At 35.3% G+C, this 14117-nt stretch overlaps 1 protein-coding gene across 2 annotated transcripts in view; it reads right to left on the reverse strand.

Annotated features, from left to right (window-relative positions):
• The window catches only part of MICU3 (mitochondrial calcium uptake family member 3), a 103387-nt gene that overhangs the window by 50709 nt on the left and 38561 nt on the right, over nucleotides 1–14117 (reverse strand). For both annotated transcript variants that reach the window (XM_044225515.1, XM_044225514.1), the window contains exons 2-3: nucleotides 7320–7473; nucleotides 364–395 (exon numbers count right to left, since the gene is read on the reverse strand). In XM_044225515.1, the coding sequence (XP_044081450.1) occupies nucleotides 364–395; nucleotides 7320–7473 (186 nt within the window). The remainder of the gene's footprint in view (nucleotides 1–363; nucleotides 396–7319; nucleotides 7474–14117) is intronic.

Raw genomic sequence — 14117 nt, forward strand, 5'->3', positions numbered from 1 at the left:
TTTCACTTGGTACAGTATTTACTGTATGAATATATAAAAACTTATTTACCTTATTGACATTGTATTGTAGTCTTTCTAGCCAATTATGATCAATCTAATAACATTCCTGTGAACCTTTCATGCATATACAAGTTTCTCTAGGCATAGAGACTAGTGTAAAGTTACTGGATCATAGGGCATGTTCGAGTTTAACTTTACTGGGTACATGTACAGGCACTGTTGCAGAACTGCGAATCAAGAGGAGAACTGCTAGGTACAGGGTAGGTATATCTTTAATTTTACAGATGATGCCAAACTACTTTCCAAAGTGGGTATGCATATATATAGTGTGCATGCATATGTACACCAAGAGCTTTAACCTACCTGTTTGGTAAGCGACTTCCATGTTTTAACAACTGTAATAAACAAATACAAAAGAATTAGATATTAAATACTTCATATAATGTACAGCTGAATTCAGTAACCATCTACAACCCTAACTCGTAACACCAAGTTTCTGTATCTAAAAGACAAAGTATTTTTTAACTTTGAGATGTGGTTCTAAGATATAGGTTTTATTTATATTGTGTATTTGTTTCATATACTATAAACTAGTCATAAGAAGTGGTATCAGTGGACTAGGAAACGTATTTTCCATAATCATTCTCTTACTTTGGGGATTTCTGGATTTATAAAGTTAACTTACTCCACGTTAAACATCTCATGGGCTTAAAAACACAAATACTGATATTTATTAAATATTCATACAGAACATAAAATGTTAACATAGAGAAATTATAATTTTAAGGTGCTGCCTATGATCTCTGCTTTAGTATCTCTAGTTAATAATTCAAATGCCAGGTCTTTCTAGGGTGAAGGCGAAGGATGGGGGCAATGAGAAAAGGAGATGAAGAAGAGAGAGGTAACACGATAGGGAGACCCCTAGTTGAATAAATTACCTGAGATCACTTTCTTTTTCTGATTCCTCCTCACTCCTTGAAGATTTCGAACACTATAAATCTTATCATATTGGAATAAATGCGCAGCTAACATTGTTTCCTTTGCTCAGATTTGAAAACTCTGAATATCTAATGTCTGCCCAACAATTATCTCTAGGTTTACATGTGAACAAGTCTTATAACACAGCTGCATTGGGATGGGTAAATATTGATTATTTCATTATAATAATGACAACCAATAATTTTTCTACATAAAAATGTGGCTATTTCTTTATAATTAGCCATAGTTGTGATAAACAGTATATCGAAGTCAAGACTATAAGACAAGCAGTTTTTGTCATGTAACTTTCTTTTTTGTAAGCAATAAATCATTTTAAGATCAAAGGATAAAAGTATATTGTAAAATTCAGCAAAGTGATTTTTTTAAGATTAATTTCTTCTCTATGTAGCAACAATATCTTTTTTTTTTTACTCAAGATGGTTTATACAAGTGTATAATCAAGGGATTAAAATCACAGGTTTATAAAGAAGTCAGCATTTAGCCTTAATTCTAATACCTTTATTTCATAAAGACATTCTCCTTTTCATAATGAACAGTACATTGTAAATAATTTTTATTATTCTGTTGCTTCTGAAAATAGCAGTATGAACAGAAGAAAAACAAATGGCACGAAAGCACATGCACACAATCTTATGCAATGTTCAGAAGCTATTTATCAGAAAAGGAAGTTAGACACACTCTTGAGTTCTGTAGGGTTTATGAGATTTCCAGGGTAAATTATTCACAAAAGACATATTCATTCTGCCGGATATGTCACCATGGTCAGTATTATTAGCTTTTTTTATAAAGACTAAAGAGCCATTAAGATTGTTCTTCAAAGACTTTTCTGATTTTCTAAATTCCTTATTTCATATGAAGTTACTACATATATAAATATAACCTGGGTGAAGAGGGACTTCAATTCTATTGGATATATTTTATTTCTTTAGCTATAGGTTGATGGTCATATTTTTAATACTTTTATGTATGTTTGAAATTTTTTAACAATGTATTTTTAAAACTAAAATTAAAATAATACTTGAAGCTATATGAAGGTAATCAATTACTTATTTTAGTTCTAGAAGGGAAACTCACCTTTTAGGTTCTATTTAGGTAGGTAAAATAAATTTTCTACATTTCAAACACAAAGCTATAATCAACAATCAAATGGATATCTCAATTAACATTTATTTGAACTATATTAAGCAAATATTTACAAAGCATACCAATTTTTTCCTGTTGATATTACCATAAAATTATATCAAAGACTTTTAAAATTCTGATTGTGAATTCAAACAATGATGATGATGGTGACAATGACAGCTACCAACATTTATTAAGCGCTTACTGTATCTGATATTGTAATAAACACAATAAATATCATTCAGTCTTCAAAAATCTCATGAGGTTGCTACTGGTTTTATTCTTATAAACCAGAAGACAAAAAAATGAAATAATTTAACAAAGTTCTCAAAGCTAGTAAACGAATGCTCTGGTTTAAATACAAGTCTGTCTAATTTCAATATGCCATGTTGATATACATATGATTTAATATTTAGTCTATGAAACACATTTTCTCTTCTCAGGCAAATATTTCTTTTTATAACCCTATACTTTATTAAAAGTTTTTACAAATATCTTGATCTTTAATAATCATTTTAAACTATGCTTTAAAAGTTCTAGTTTGAAATTAACTGATATTAATTTGTGGTTGTTAAATGTCCTGTGAACTTTTTTTTTATAATGCAATGTGTTTTCCTGCAAGTGGTGGTTTTGTAATAACTTGAAAAGAATCAAATTTGAAATTTATTTCCAGAAAGTAAAAAGCCACCAGCAGGCTTACAGTCAGCATATTATGAAGAAAAAATTCAAGAAAATAATGAATGAAAAATTTTCAAACTATAAAAATACTAAATTAAGCATTACTTATTGAACGATTTCTCAAATATAAGTTTGACAAAAATTATAGAATTTGATGCAAAAATACCATTTGATATTTAAAAAACACATCAATAGTTTTATCAAATCTGCGCTAACTTCATAATAAATATGAAAAGTTCACATTGTATGACATTAGTTATACAAACGTATGGAAAACATATTTATCTATTTTTGAAGATTTTATTTATTTATTTGACAGACAGAGATCACAAGTAGGCAGAGAGGCAGGCAGAGAGAGAGGAGGAAGCAGACTCCCTGCCGAGCAGAGAGCCTGATGTGGGGCTCGATACCAGGACCCTGGGATCATGACCTGAGCCGAAGGCAGAGGCTTTAACCCACTAAGCCACCCAGGCACCCTATATCTATTTCTGTATAAAGGCCTTTTCTATGTACAGTCTCTACACTTACAAAGCTTAAAATATTTTAAGTGGACAAAAAGTATTGTTTTTGTCCAAGTTCCAAGGTGAAATATGGTTATCTGGCACATGGTAAGAGCTCAATAAATATTTCTAGAAGGGAGGGAGGAAAGGGAGGCTAAAGGAGCACAGAGACATATAATCCTTACCATAGGCCCCAAATTCCTTCAAAAATGAGCCCTACTCAAATTACAGCCTCTTCTATCACTACTTCCTTACATTTTCCCAAAGTGGACTACTTTGAATACACCATTTACTCTCGATCCCAGTGTTTGTTCATATAGTCACCTCTCTTTCAGTTGCTAACCTCAGAGTCTCCCGACAAAATAGTGTACAATTTTTAAAGTCTCTCCATCAACTACTATCTTTCATTTCCTTTCTACTTCACAGCCAAACATCTTGATAGAGTTCTTTATACTCACTGTCTTCATTTCTTCATCTGCTCTTGCAATCTGGTCTTTGATCTAATCACTACACTGAAACATTATTTTAAACATCATCAATAACCTTCAAATTACTAAATCCAGTAGACATTTTTCTGTCTTCATCTAACTTGACATCTCATTTGACCATTCTGTTCTTTTTGCTTGGCTTCTATGACTCCATACTCCTGATTTTGCTCCCATATTTCTGGAAACTCCATTTTTCGTTTTGAGGCTCATCTTCCAAGTTGTTGTACCTTCATCATTTAAAGTCTAGGAGTTCCTTGAGGATTGGTCCCTGGTCATCTATGTTCTCATACTGTACTGCATCCTAGGCAATCTCACCCACAATTATTGCATTAGTTACCAATCACATACAGATAAACCCTAAATACATATTCAACCCAGCCCTCTCCCCTCATCTCCAATGGAAATAATCCAAAATATAAAATATTAATTGATTAAAAGCTAATTTGCAAAGTAGTCAATTTGCCAAATTACTTAGGATTTAGTTTTTTTTTTAATTTTTACACATTTTTTCCTACCTCATATAGTTACTTTTTTGGTTAGTGTTAGGAATGCTTAAGATCTACTCTCTTGGCAAATTTCAATCATACAATATGGTATTACCAACTACAGTTACCATGCTATATATTAGCTCTTAAGGATTTATTTAAGGCTTTGCCATATCCCTGGCTCTGAAGAAAAAGGGCTATAATTTGCTCTAACATAACTTAAGGCATTTGTTTAGCAGTTTCAAGTAGATTATCAAATGACTGATGATTTAATACACTGATTTTCAATGAATTGAAATGAATGATCTAAAGCCAGGTCTAACTGCCTCTTGCATATCTCCTCTTTTAGATATCTAAGGCATCTTAAATCCATCATGTCCAAAGTTGAAGTTAGAATATTTCACTTCAAACCTGGTCTCTACTGCATTCATACAGGTGAAGCAGCCAGAAATTTTTATTGTTCATTACTCCATCATCACCATCACCACCATTATTGGAAGCTTTTCAAGCCTGGACAAGAGTCTCCTCCTGATCTGCTCATGCTCACTCTGGCCCTCTCCAATCTATGTCCACCCTGAAAGATCTTTTCTAAACACAATCTAATAATGGTATGCGCCTATTAAAAACAAAACAACAGGTTCAATATGGAGTTCCTTATGCTAAGACCCACATAACCAAGCCAAGACTTAATTATAGTTTCCGTTCTGCCAGAAATGGAATCTTAAATCAGTCAATCAGCACTAGTTAGTAATCTGCCTTGAGAGACCCCTCCTGTCTAAAGGAAAGTAAACACAAAAACTAACCCATTTTCCTTGCCTAGTAAAACTTCCTTTTACCTGTTCCCTTCTGCCTATAAGTCTTTTGTTTTGTATAGCTCGTTGGAGCTCCTCCCTGTCTGCTAGATTGGATGCTGCCTGATTCATGAATCACTGAATAAAGCCAAAAGGATCTTTCAAAGTTACCCAGTTGAGTTGTTTTCTAACATACCAAATTATTCTACAGCTTAAACTACTGCCATGATTTTCCACTACTTTTAGGATAAAAATAAGAATGTTTAACATAAGCTTACTGACTCAATGATTTGGCACTGCCCCACACACCTACCCCCACTTCCTACCATATTCTTCTTTGCTCGTTGTGCCATCGCCACATAGATCTTTTCCCCCTACTCACATGTATCACATTCCTTCTTGTCATGGCACCTTGATACTTTGCTATTTCTTCTGCTGAAACTCTCTACGCTCAACTTCCTACTAGCCTAGTTAAGTCTTAGTCACAGTTCACATTTCATGTGGATATTTGCCCAGGGAAGATCTCCCTGAGCTACCTAAGTTACTTCTCCACAGTAAGCTCTCAGAGCCTTAAGTATCTTTCTTTCATGGCACTTATCACAGAAATAATTTGCTATTTATTTGTGTATTTCATTGATTAGTGCTGGTTTTGTCCACCTGACTGTAAGCATCATGAGGGAGGAGGACATCTATTTTTATTTGTTTGTTTCCCTCACCACTTTATCTCCAGTGTCTAGTGCAATACCCGGCAACACCCGGGACTGGATAGGTGTCTTTGAGTATGTCATAACATGCCGTGAAATGAAATGGAAAGGGTGCATAAAGCACTGTGTTGCATTCTGTAGTACCATGGCTGTCTTGAGAGGGAGCACTGTCATTCTTTGAGTCGCGAACTGAACTTTTTTTCATGGAACATGATTTTTACCTGAAAGAACTGACAGACAAATTATGGTCATTTAGACTTAGGTATTTGGCAGGCACTTTCTTACAAATGAACAAAAAAACAACCGACAATATTTGTTGCCAATAACATCTGAGCTTTCAAATAAAGATTAGAATTTGGGAAAATTTGTATACACCACCATGAGTTTGACAGCTTCCCAATAAGTAAAGACTTTCATGAGAATATTATGACAGTTTCACAGAATGTGATTTTAAAAATACATTATATAATAAATATGTCAACATTTGGAAGATCTCCATAACTGAATCAACCAGTATCTTCTATTTGATGTTACAAGATTATATAAGGGTAAAAGATCCATTCAAGGTGCAGTGTAAGCCAATGGGTTTTAACGTAACGCATGGCAAGTTTCAAATTCCACACTCCAACTAAACTTTAAGAAACAACCACTAGCCAAGTGTTGATATAGTATCAAAGAAGAATATCTACAATAATCTGAAAGGACTACTAAAATATTTTTCCTTTTTCCTACTTCTTTATCTGTGAGGTAAATTTTCTCAATATACTTCATGAAAAACAACACATTGTTAACTATTGAATAAAAAAAGCAGATTAGAATAGAGCTGTCTTCTATTAATCAGACACTGAAGAGATTTGCAAGAATGTACATAATGCCAACGAGTTTGAGACCCACTGCTCTAACATATGGAAAGATGAGTAGCAGTCTATATTTGCCCTGTAGGAACCATGACAAATACAGTAGAGGTATAGGTAGAATTCTTGGCCCAGGTCTAGTTCAAAGCCAATCCTCTGAATTATTCTGTTCATGGTAGATTCAAGAACCAAATGGGCAAAATATGAACCTATTACAAAGAGTATCAAGAGTAAGGTGGTTTCTAGGTTTGATAAGCTGAAAAAGAAGAAATAAATGAAAGTTTGTGAAAAGAGATATTGGTAAGAGTTTATAAGAAATACTAGTCTAGGGACGCCTGGGTGGCTCAGTTGGTTAAGCAGCTGCCTTCGGCTCGGGTCATGATCCCAGGGTCCTGGGATTGAGTCCCACATCGGGCTCCTTGCTTGGCAGGGAGCCTGCTTCTCCCTCTGCCTCTGCCTGCCATCCTGTGCTTGCTTGCTCTCTCTCCCTCTGTCTCTGACAAATAAGTAAAATCTTTAAAAAAAAAAAAAAAAAAAGAAATACTAGTCTAGTAGGATTATATAGCATAATGTCTTTTGAAATACCACATTATTTGGTTAGTTGTTCTGAAAACTTATCCTGTTCCAAACTTTTATAAATTAAAGATAAGAAAAAAAGATCTCATAAAATTATTAAGAAAATTGAAAAATATACTTACATTTGGGCTCATCTGTTGTAACAGCCAAAATAAAATCATATGGAGTCATGAATAACTGTCCTTCACATTCTATAGAAGCAAACAAACGAAATCTTCTTTCCCGAGATGTAGCATAGAGGTCTAAGTCTTCAATGTCTGTTCGGTTGATAGCAACCTAAAGTTAAGAAAGCAAATAAATTTGGACTGTGTGAAATAACATCTCCTTTTAGAAGCTAAATGCTGTTAATTATGCTGAAAGTGAATTAACAGAGTAAATAACCAATTGTGAAAATATTTTCTGCAGAACTTAATCGCTTTATAAATTACCCATATGAATAAAATGAATTAATGTTTTAAAGAGCCTACAATAAATATCACTAAGGGCCTGAAAATTCTAAATTTTAAATTAAGTTTAATTAATACTACTTTTTATTTAAAAATAATTAATATTATTATTAATTAATAATAGTGTATCAGGGTTTCACTTTCTTCTTTAAGAAAATCAATAGAGTGGGGTGCCTGGGTGGCTCATTCAGTTAAGCCTCTGACTTCAGCTCAGGTCATGATCCCAGGGTCCTAGTGTTGAATCCTGAGTCTGGCTCCCTGCTCAGCGGAGAGCCTGCTTCCTCCCTCTCCAACTAACTTTAGATCACTAGAGTACAGTTACTATCATGGTTGTTCTGAATTCTATATAAGGTTAAGATTAACAGAAGAGTGTGTATAAATGGGGAGGGGAAAGGAAGTCTTTTTGGTTTCCCTTAATTTCAAGACCTTTCTTTGTGGATAAATAATTTTTCACTGTTACTTATTTTCTCTCTGAATTGCAGGAAATTTATTTTTTAAATTAAATTTAAATTTTAAATTCTAAAATTTTAAACTGGCACTTTAAAGGACCTGTGATTTATTTCTGAAGTTTCAGTTTCAGAAAACATGAAATTTCTGAGTTAATAGTTTCTTCAGAAGGAACACTAAATCTTGCTGAATGCCTACTATGTGCTCTCTATATAGCCTTATTGATCTAATTAGAAGTCTGATCAGTATAGTCCATTGATTTTTTTTAAAAGATTTTATTCATTTGTTTGTTTGTTTGTTTGTTTGACTGAGAGAGAGAGAAAGAGAACAAGCAGAGGGAGCAGCAGACATTTGGACAGGGGGGAAGCAGGCTCTCCGCTATGCAGGGAGCCAGACTCAGGATTCAACCCTAGGACCCTGGGATCATGCCCTGAGTTGAAGACAGATGCTTAACTGAATGAGCCACCCAGGCACCCCTACTCTATTGATTTTCTAAAAGAAGAAAGTGAAACCCTCATACATTATTCAGGGCTGCCACTAAGGAAACCACTCAGTGGCAGCACTTAGATTAGAACTGAAGTTGCTAACTTTAGATCACTAGAGTACAGTTACTACCAATGGTTGTTCTGAATTCTATATAAGGTTAAGATTAACAGAAGAGTGTGTATAAATGGGGAGGGGAAAGGAAGTCTTTTTGGTTTCCCTTAATTTCAAGACCTTTCTTTGTGGATAAATAATTTTTCACTGTTACTTATTTTCTCTCTGAATTGCAGGAAATTTATTTTTTAATCGAAGGATTTTTTTATTACAAAAGTGATGCATAGTAATTGTGTATAATTCAGTAAACAGAATTTTTAAAATTTATAGATATAATTTTTTTCTTTTTCAGCAAAAATGGGATTACACCACACTGAGGAGTATACTACCCAATTATTAATATATCAGGGCTATTTTCCTATGTCACTAAATGCTCTAAATACTCTAGTAGACCATTTTTTAGTAACCGTAAAATATTTCATAGAAAACAGTTGTGCCACAGCACAATTTATGAATTACACATGGTTGAATATTTAATTAGGTGAGTCACAGTATTTTACTATTACAAAACAAAGTTAAAATGACCAGTATATAATATATTTATATATATGCATAAATAGTACCTTGAGATAAATTCCCAAGAGCGGATTTGAATGGTCAAACAAAATCTTTTCATATATATTTCACTCTGCCTCTAGGGAGTTAATAGGAATTTATAGGATTATCAATAATACAGTAATTGTATGTTGTACATTTCATAAAGATTATTTTATATTAGAAAAAATTATTTAGGATGGCAAGCTTATTCTCTTTATTGTCTCTTCCATGTCTGTGAAGTCATAATGTAGATTATGTATAAACTATTAAAATTATTTAAATACTGGGGCGCCTGGGTGGCTCAGTGGGTTAAAGCCTCTGCCTTCAGCTCAGGTCATGATCTCAGGGTCCTGGGATCGAGTCCCACATCGGACTCTCAGCTCAGCAGGGAGCCTGCTTCCTCCTCTCTCTCTCTCTCTGCCTGCCTCTCTGCCTACCTATGATCTCTGTCTGTCAAATAAATAAATAAAATCTTTAAAAAAATAATAAAATAATTTAATACCTAATATCTTGAGAAGTTATATCAAAACAATCTACAAGAATTTCCAACAAGAAGACTACATTTTGTATTCCTAAGTTACACTTTATTAAATGAAAAGCTAGGCAAAAGACTCATCTTTTCCCACTATTCTGAAGGCTTTCAAAAACATTACACAAGTAGTCAAATAAAAACTAAAAGAAAGGTTCACTCCCTACTTTTTAATGGCATGTATAAGAGATAGAATATATAGTCTCTGCCTTTAAGAAATATATACTCTATATAGAGGGACAAAATAGTAGTTGGAGAGACAAAAGGTAAAAACATGGAAGAAAGGAATTAGTCAACTTAGAGTAAATTAAAATAAAAAGCACTATAAAGGTTGAGGTTAATAAGATGGTTTCATGGGACTCCTGGGTGGTTCGTTGGTTAAGTTTCTGCCTTCAGCTTGGGTCATGATCCCAGGATCCTGGGATTTGGGACTCCGCACTGGGCTCCCTGATAAGGTAAGAGTCTGCTTCACCTTCTCCTTTGCTGCTTCTCCTGCTTGTGCTCTCACTCTCTCTCTCTCTTTCAAATAAATAAAGATAATGTTTTTAAAAAAATAAGATTTCAGGAAGAAAAAAATATGAATTTTAATGTCAGGGAAAGACATGAGCAATCTAGGTTTATACAGCATACTTGAAAAGATGGTAATAACCTTCCCAGAGCAGAGGAATTGCATTCATGGAAAAGGGTAAATAAACTGATAAGATTTCTGAAGGCCAGACTAAAGCACTGGAATTTAATCTGATAGAAAACATGGCTTTAGGAGATTCTTACGTAGAGCAATGACATAACTGAAAATGATGCTTTAGAAAGATAATGCAGCTCCATACCAGAGACAAGCCAGTTCAGCAGTACGTTAGTAACAATTACTCAGGTAATCCTAACTGTCATGGGTAAGAAGTGAGACACTGAGCGACTTATGTCAATATTGAGGAATAAGCTCCCTGAATAGTCCTTAGGGATCAGTCTAACATCTTAGGCCCCTTTCCGCACATGCCAGCGGGGTGGTTCTTCCTCCCAGGATAGGGAAATCAATCTTGTCTGTGACCACGGTTTACTCTCCTGCTTTGTTCTTGCTGTGCATTTCCTTGGACCTAACTGGTCACAATCAACCAAGACTCATTTCCAATGAATTCCCTGAAGGACCACTTTGTGTGGAGCTCTCATTGTTTCTGAACCATTATCTGAAGCCATGACTTAGTCTGACATCCTGAACCACACTTTTTGCCTATAACATCTTCATTTGTTATGATCTAATACGGACTTGGTCTGTGAATTCTGCCCCTACCAGCTGCTGCTATTACTGCTCATGATGCCCCTGTATTTTCTCATGAAACTTTCCTTCCTAAGTGTCCGTCATTGGTCCCAGCCAAACCTGCTTGACCACTGCAGCTGGGAATTTGATCCACCTTCCATGAGCTAATGCTGACAACTCTTCCTCTCCTTAACTTCGACTAACAATCAATCAACAAAACCTGTTGTTTTCCCTCTAATTTCTCACATCCGCCACAGCCACCATTTTGTGTAAGCCCACACTACTTCCCTAAAATTTTACAGGAATGGCCTATGATTTTTGCTTCTAATCCATTGTCTACTGACAGAAAACAGGCAGAGCTATAGAACACTTTGAATCCTTTAACCACCTGAGTAACAGTTTCAGAGAAAAAAAATCTGACCAGAGTTAAGTTTTCATTAAAACTCCACTGTAGGAAAGAAATTGAAGAAGACAAAGAAATGTAAAAATACTCCAAGCTCATGAATTGGAAGAACAAATGCTGTTAAAATGTCTACATTACCTAAAGTAATCTACATATTTAATGCAATCCCAAACACCCAGCATGTTTCTAGCATGAGCTAGAGCAAACAATCCTAAAATTTGTAGGGAACCAAAAAAGACCCTGAATAGCCAAAGCAATCTTGAAAAAGAAAAGTAAAGGTAGAAGCTTCACAATTCAGGATTTCAAGTAATATTACAAAGCTATAGTGATCAAGACAGTATGGTACTGGCACAAAAACAGATACATTGATCAAAGGAACAGAATAGAAAATTCAGAAACAACTGTATGATCAACTAATCTTGGACAAACCAGGAAAAAACATCCAATGGGAAAAGGACAATCTCTTCAACAAATGGTGTTGAGAAAACAACATAAAAAAGAATGAAACTGGACCACTTTCTTATACCATATACAAAAATTATTTCAAAATGAAAAAAAAATTATTTCAAAATGAAAAAAAATTATTTCAAAATGGATGAATGACTTAAGTGTGGGACAGGAAAACATCAAAATACTAGAAGGGAACATAGGTAGTAACTTCTCTGACATCAGTTGGAGCAACTTCCTACTAGATTGGGAGGCAATCTAGTAAGTAATAGAAACAAAAGCAAAAATGAACTACTGGGACTTCATCAAAATAATAAACCTTAGGCACAGTGAAGGAAACAGTCAACAGAACTAAAAGGTAATCTTCAGAATGAAAGAAGAGATCTGCAAATGACATATCTGATAAAGGTTTAGTACCCAAAATCTATAAAGAACTTAACAAACTCAATACACAAAATCCAATAATCCAATGAAGAAATGGGGAGAAGACATGAATACACCTCTTTCCAAAGAACACATGCAGATGGCCGACAGACACACGAAAAGATGCTCAGCATCACTCATCATCAGGGAAATGCAAATCAAAACTACAATGAGATATCACCTCACATCTGTCCAGATGGCTAAAATTAACAACATGGGAAACAAAAAATTTTGGCAAGGATGCAGAGAAAGGGGAACCCATTTACACTGTTGGTGGGAATGCAAACTGGTGTAGACACTCTAGAAAATATAAGGTCCCCCAAAAGTTAGCTATGTTGCAGAAATTGCACTCCTAGGTATTTACCTAAAGGACATAAAAATGCTGATTCAAAGGGATACATGCACCCTGATACTTAATAGCAGCATTATCAACAATAGCCAAATTATGGGAAGAGCCCAAATGTATTGATTGATGAATGGGTAAAGGAGTGATGTGTGTGCATATGTGTAATGTGTGTGTGTGTGTGTGTGTGTGTGTGTGTGTGTGTGGTGGAATATTAATCAGCCATCAAAAAGAAATGCAACCTTGCTGTTTGCAACAACACAGATGGAACTAGAGTGTATTATGCCAAGTGAAAGAAGTCAGAGAGCGGTGTCTGGGTGGCTCAGTTGGTTAAGTGACTGCCTTCAGCTCAGGCCATGATCCCAGGGTCCTAGGATGGATTCCCAGGTATGGGGTCAGGGTGGGGGGAGGTCCCTGCTCAGGAGGGAGCCTGCTTCTGCTTCTCCCTCTCCCAATCCCTTGCTTGTGTTCCCTCTCTCACTGTGTCTCTCTCTGTCAAATAAATAAATAAAAACTTAAAAAAAAAAAAAAGAGAGATCACAAGTAGGCAGAGAGGCAGGCGGAGAGAGAGAGAAGCAGGCTCCCCACCGAGCAAAAAGCCTGATGTGGGGCTCCATCCCTGAGGTCATGACCTGAGATGAAGGCAGTGGCTTAACCCACTGAGCCACCCAGGTGCCCCAAATAAATAAATAAATAAAATCTTTAAAAAAAAAATCAGTCAAGGGGCGCCTGGGTGGCTCAGTGGGTTAAAGCCTCTGCCTTCGGCTCAGGTCATGATCCCAGGGTCCTGGGATCGAGCCCCACATTGGGCTTTCTGCTCTGCAGAGGGCCTGCTTCCTCCTCTCTCTCTGCCTGCCTACCTGCCTACTTGTGACCTCTCTCTCTGTCAAATAAATAAATAAAATCTTAAAAAAAAAAAATCAGTCAAAAAAAAATACCACATGATTTCACTCATATGTGGAACTTAAGAAACAAAACAGATGAACATGGGGGAAAAAAGAGAGAGAAAGCATAAAATAGATTCTTATCTATAGAGAACAAGCTAGAGAAAAGGTGGGGGGGATAGGTTAAATGGGTGATAGGGATTGAGGAGGGCACTTGGAATGAGCACTGGGTATTATATGTAAGTGATGAATCACTAAATACGAATCCTGAAAATAATATTGCATTATATGTTAACTGAAATTTAAATAAAAACTTGAAACAACTACAAAACTCCACTTAATGAATTCTACCCCTTGTTGCTTTAGCAATAGTGCCCATCATTTTTTATAATGGCATTAAGTGGTTCCTACGGGTCTATTTAGCAACACCTTAAAAGGACTGGGAAGGAGTTTGAGAATGGTTTGTGCTCCAGACAAAAAAAAGTTTATTGTAAAAGGGAAGAATATGTTTTATGTATAAAAGAGATAACCTGAGTCTGGATGCTTAAAAGGACTTCCTGCTACTGCAAACTTGTTGCTTCCGTCACTGCCTCTTCTCAATTAAGTGAGATA

The sequence above is a fragment of the Neovison vison genome, chromosome 11, assembly GCF_020171115.1.
Source record: "Neovison vison isolate M4711 chromosome 11, ASM_NN_V1, whole genome shotgun sequence".
Taxonomy (NCBI): domain Eukaryota; kingdom Metazoa; phylum Chordata; class Mammalia; order Carnivora; family Mustelidae; genus Neogale; species Neogale vison.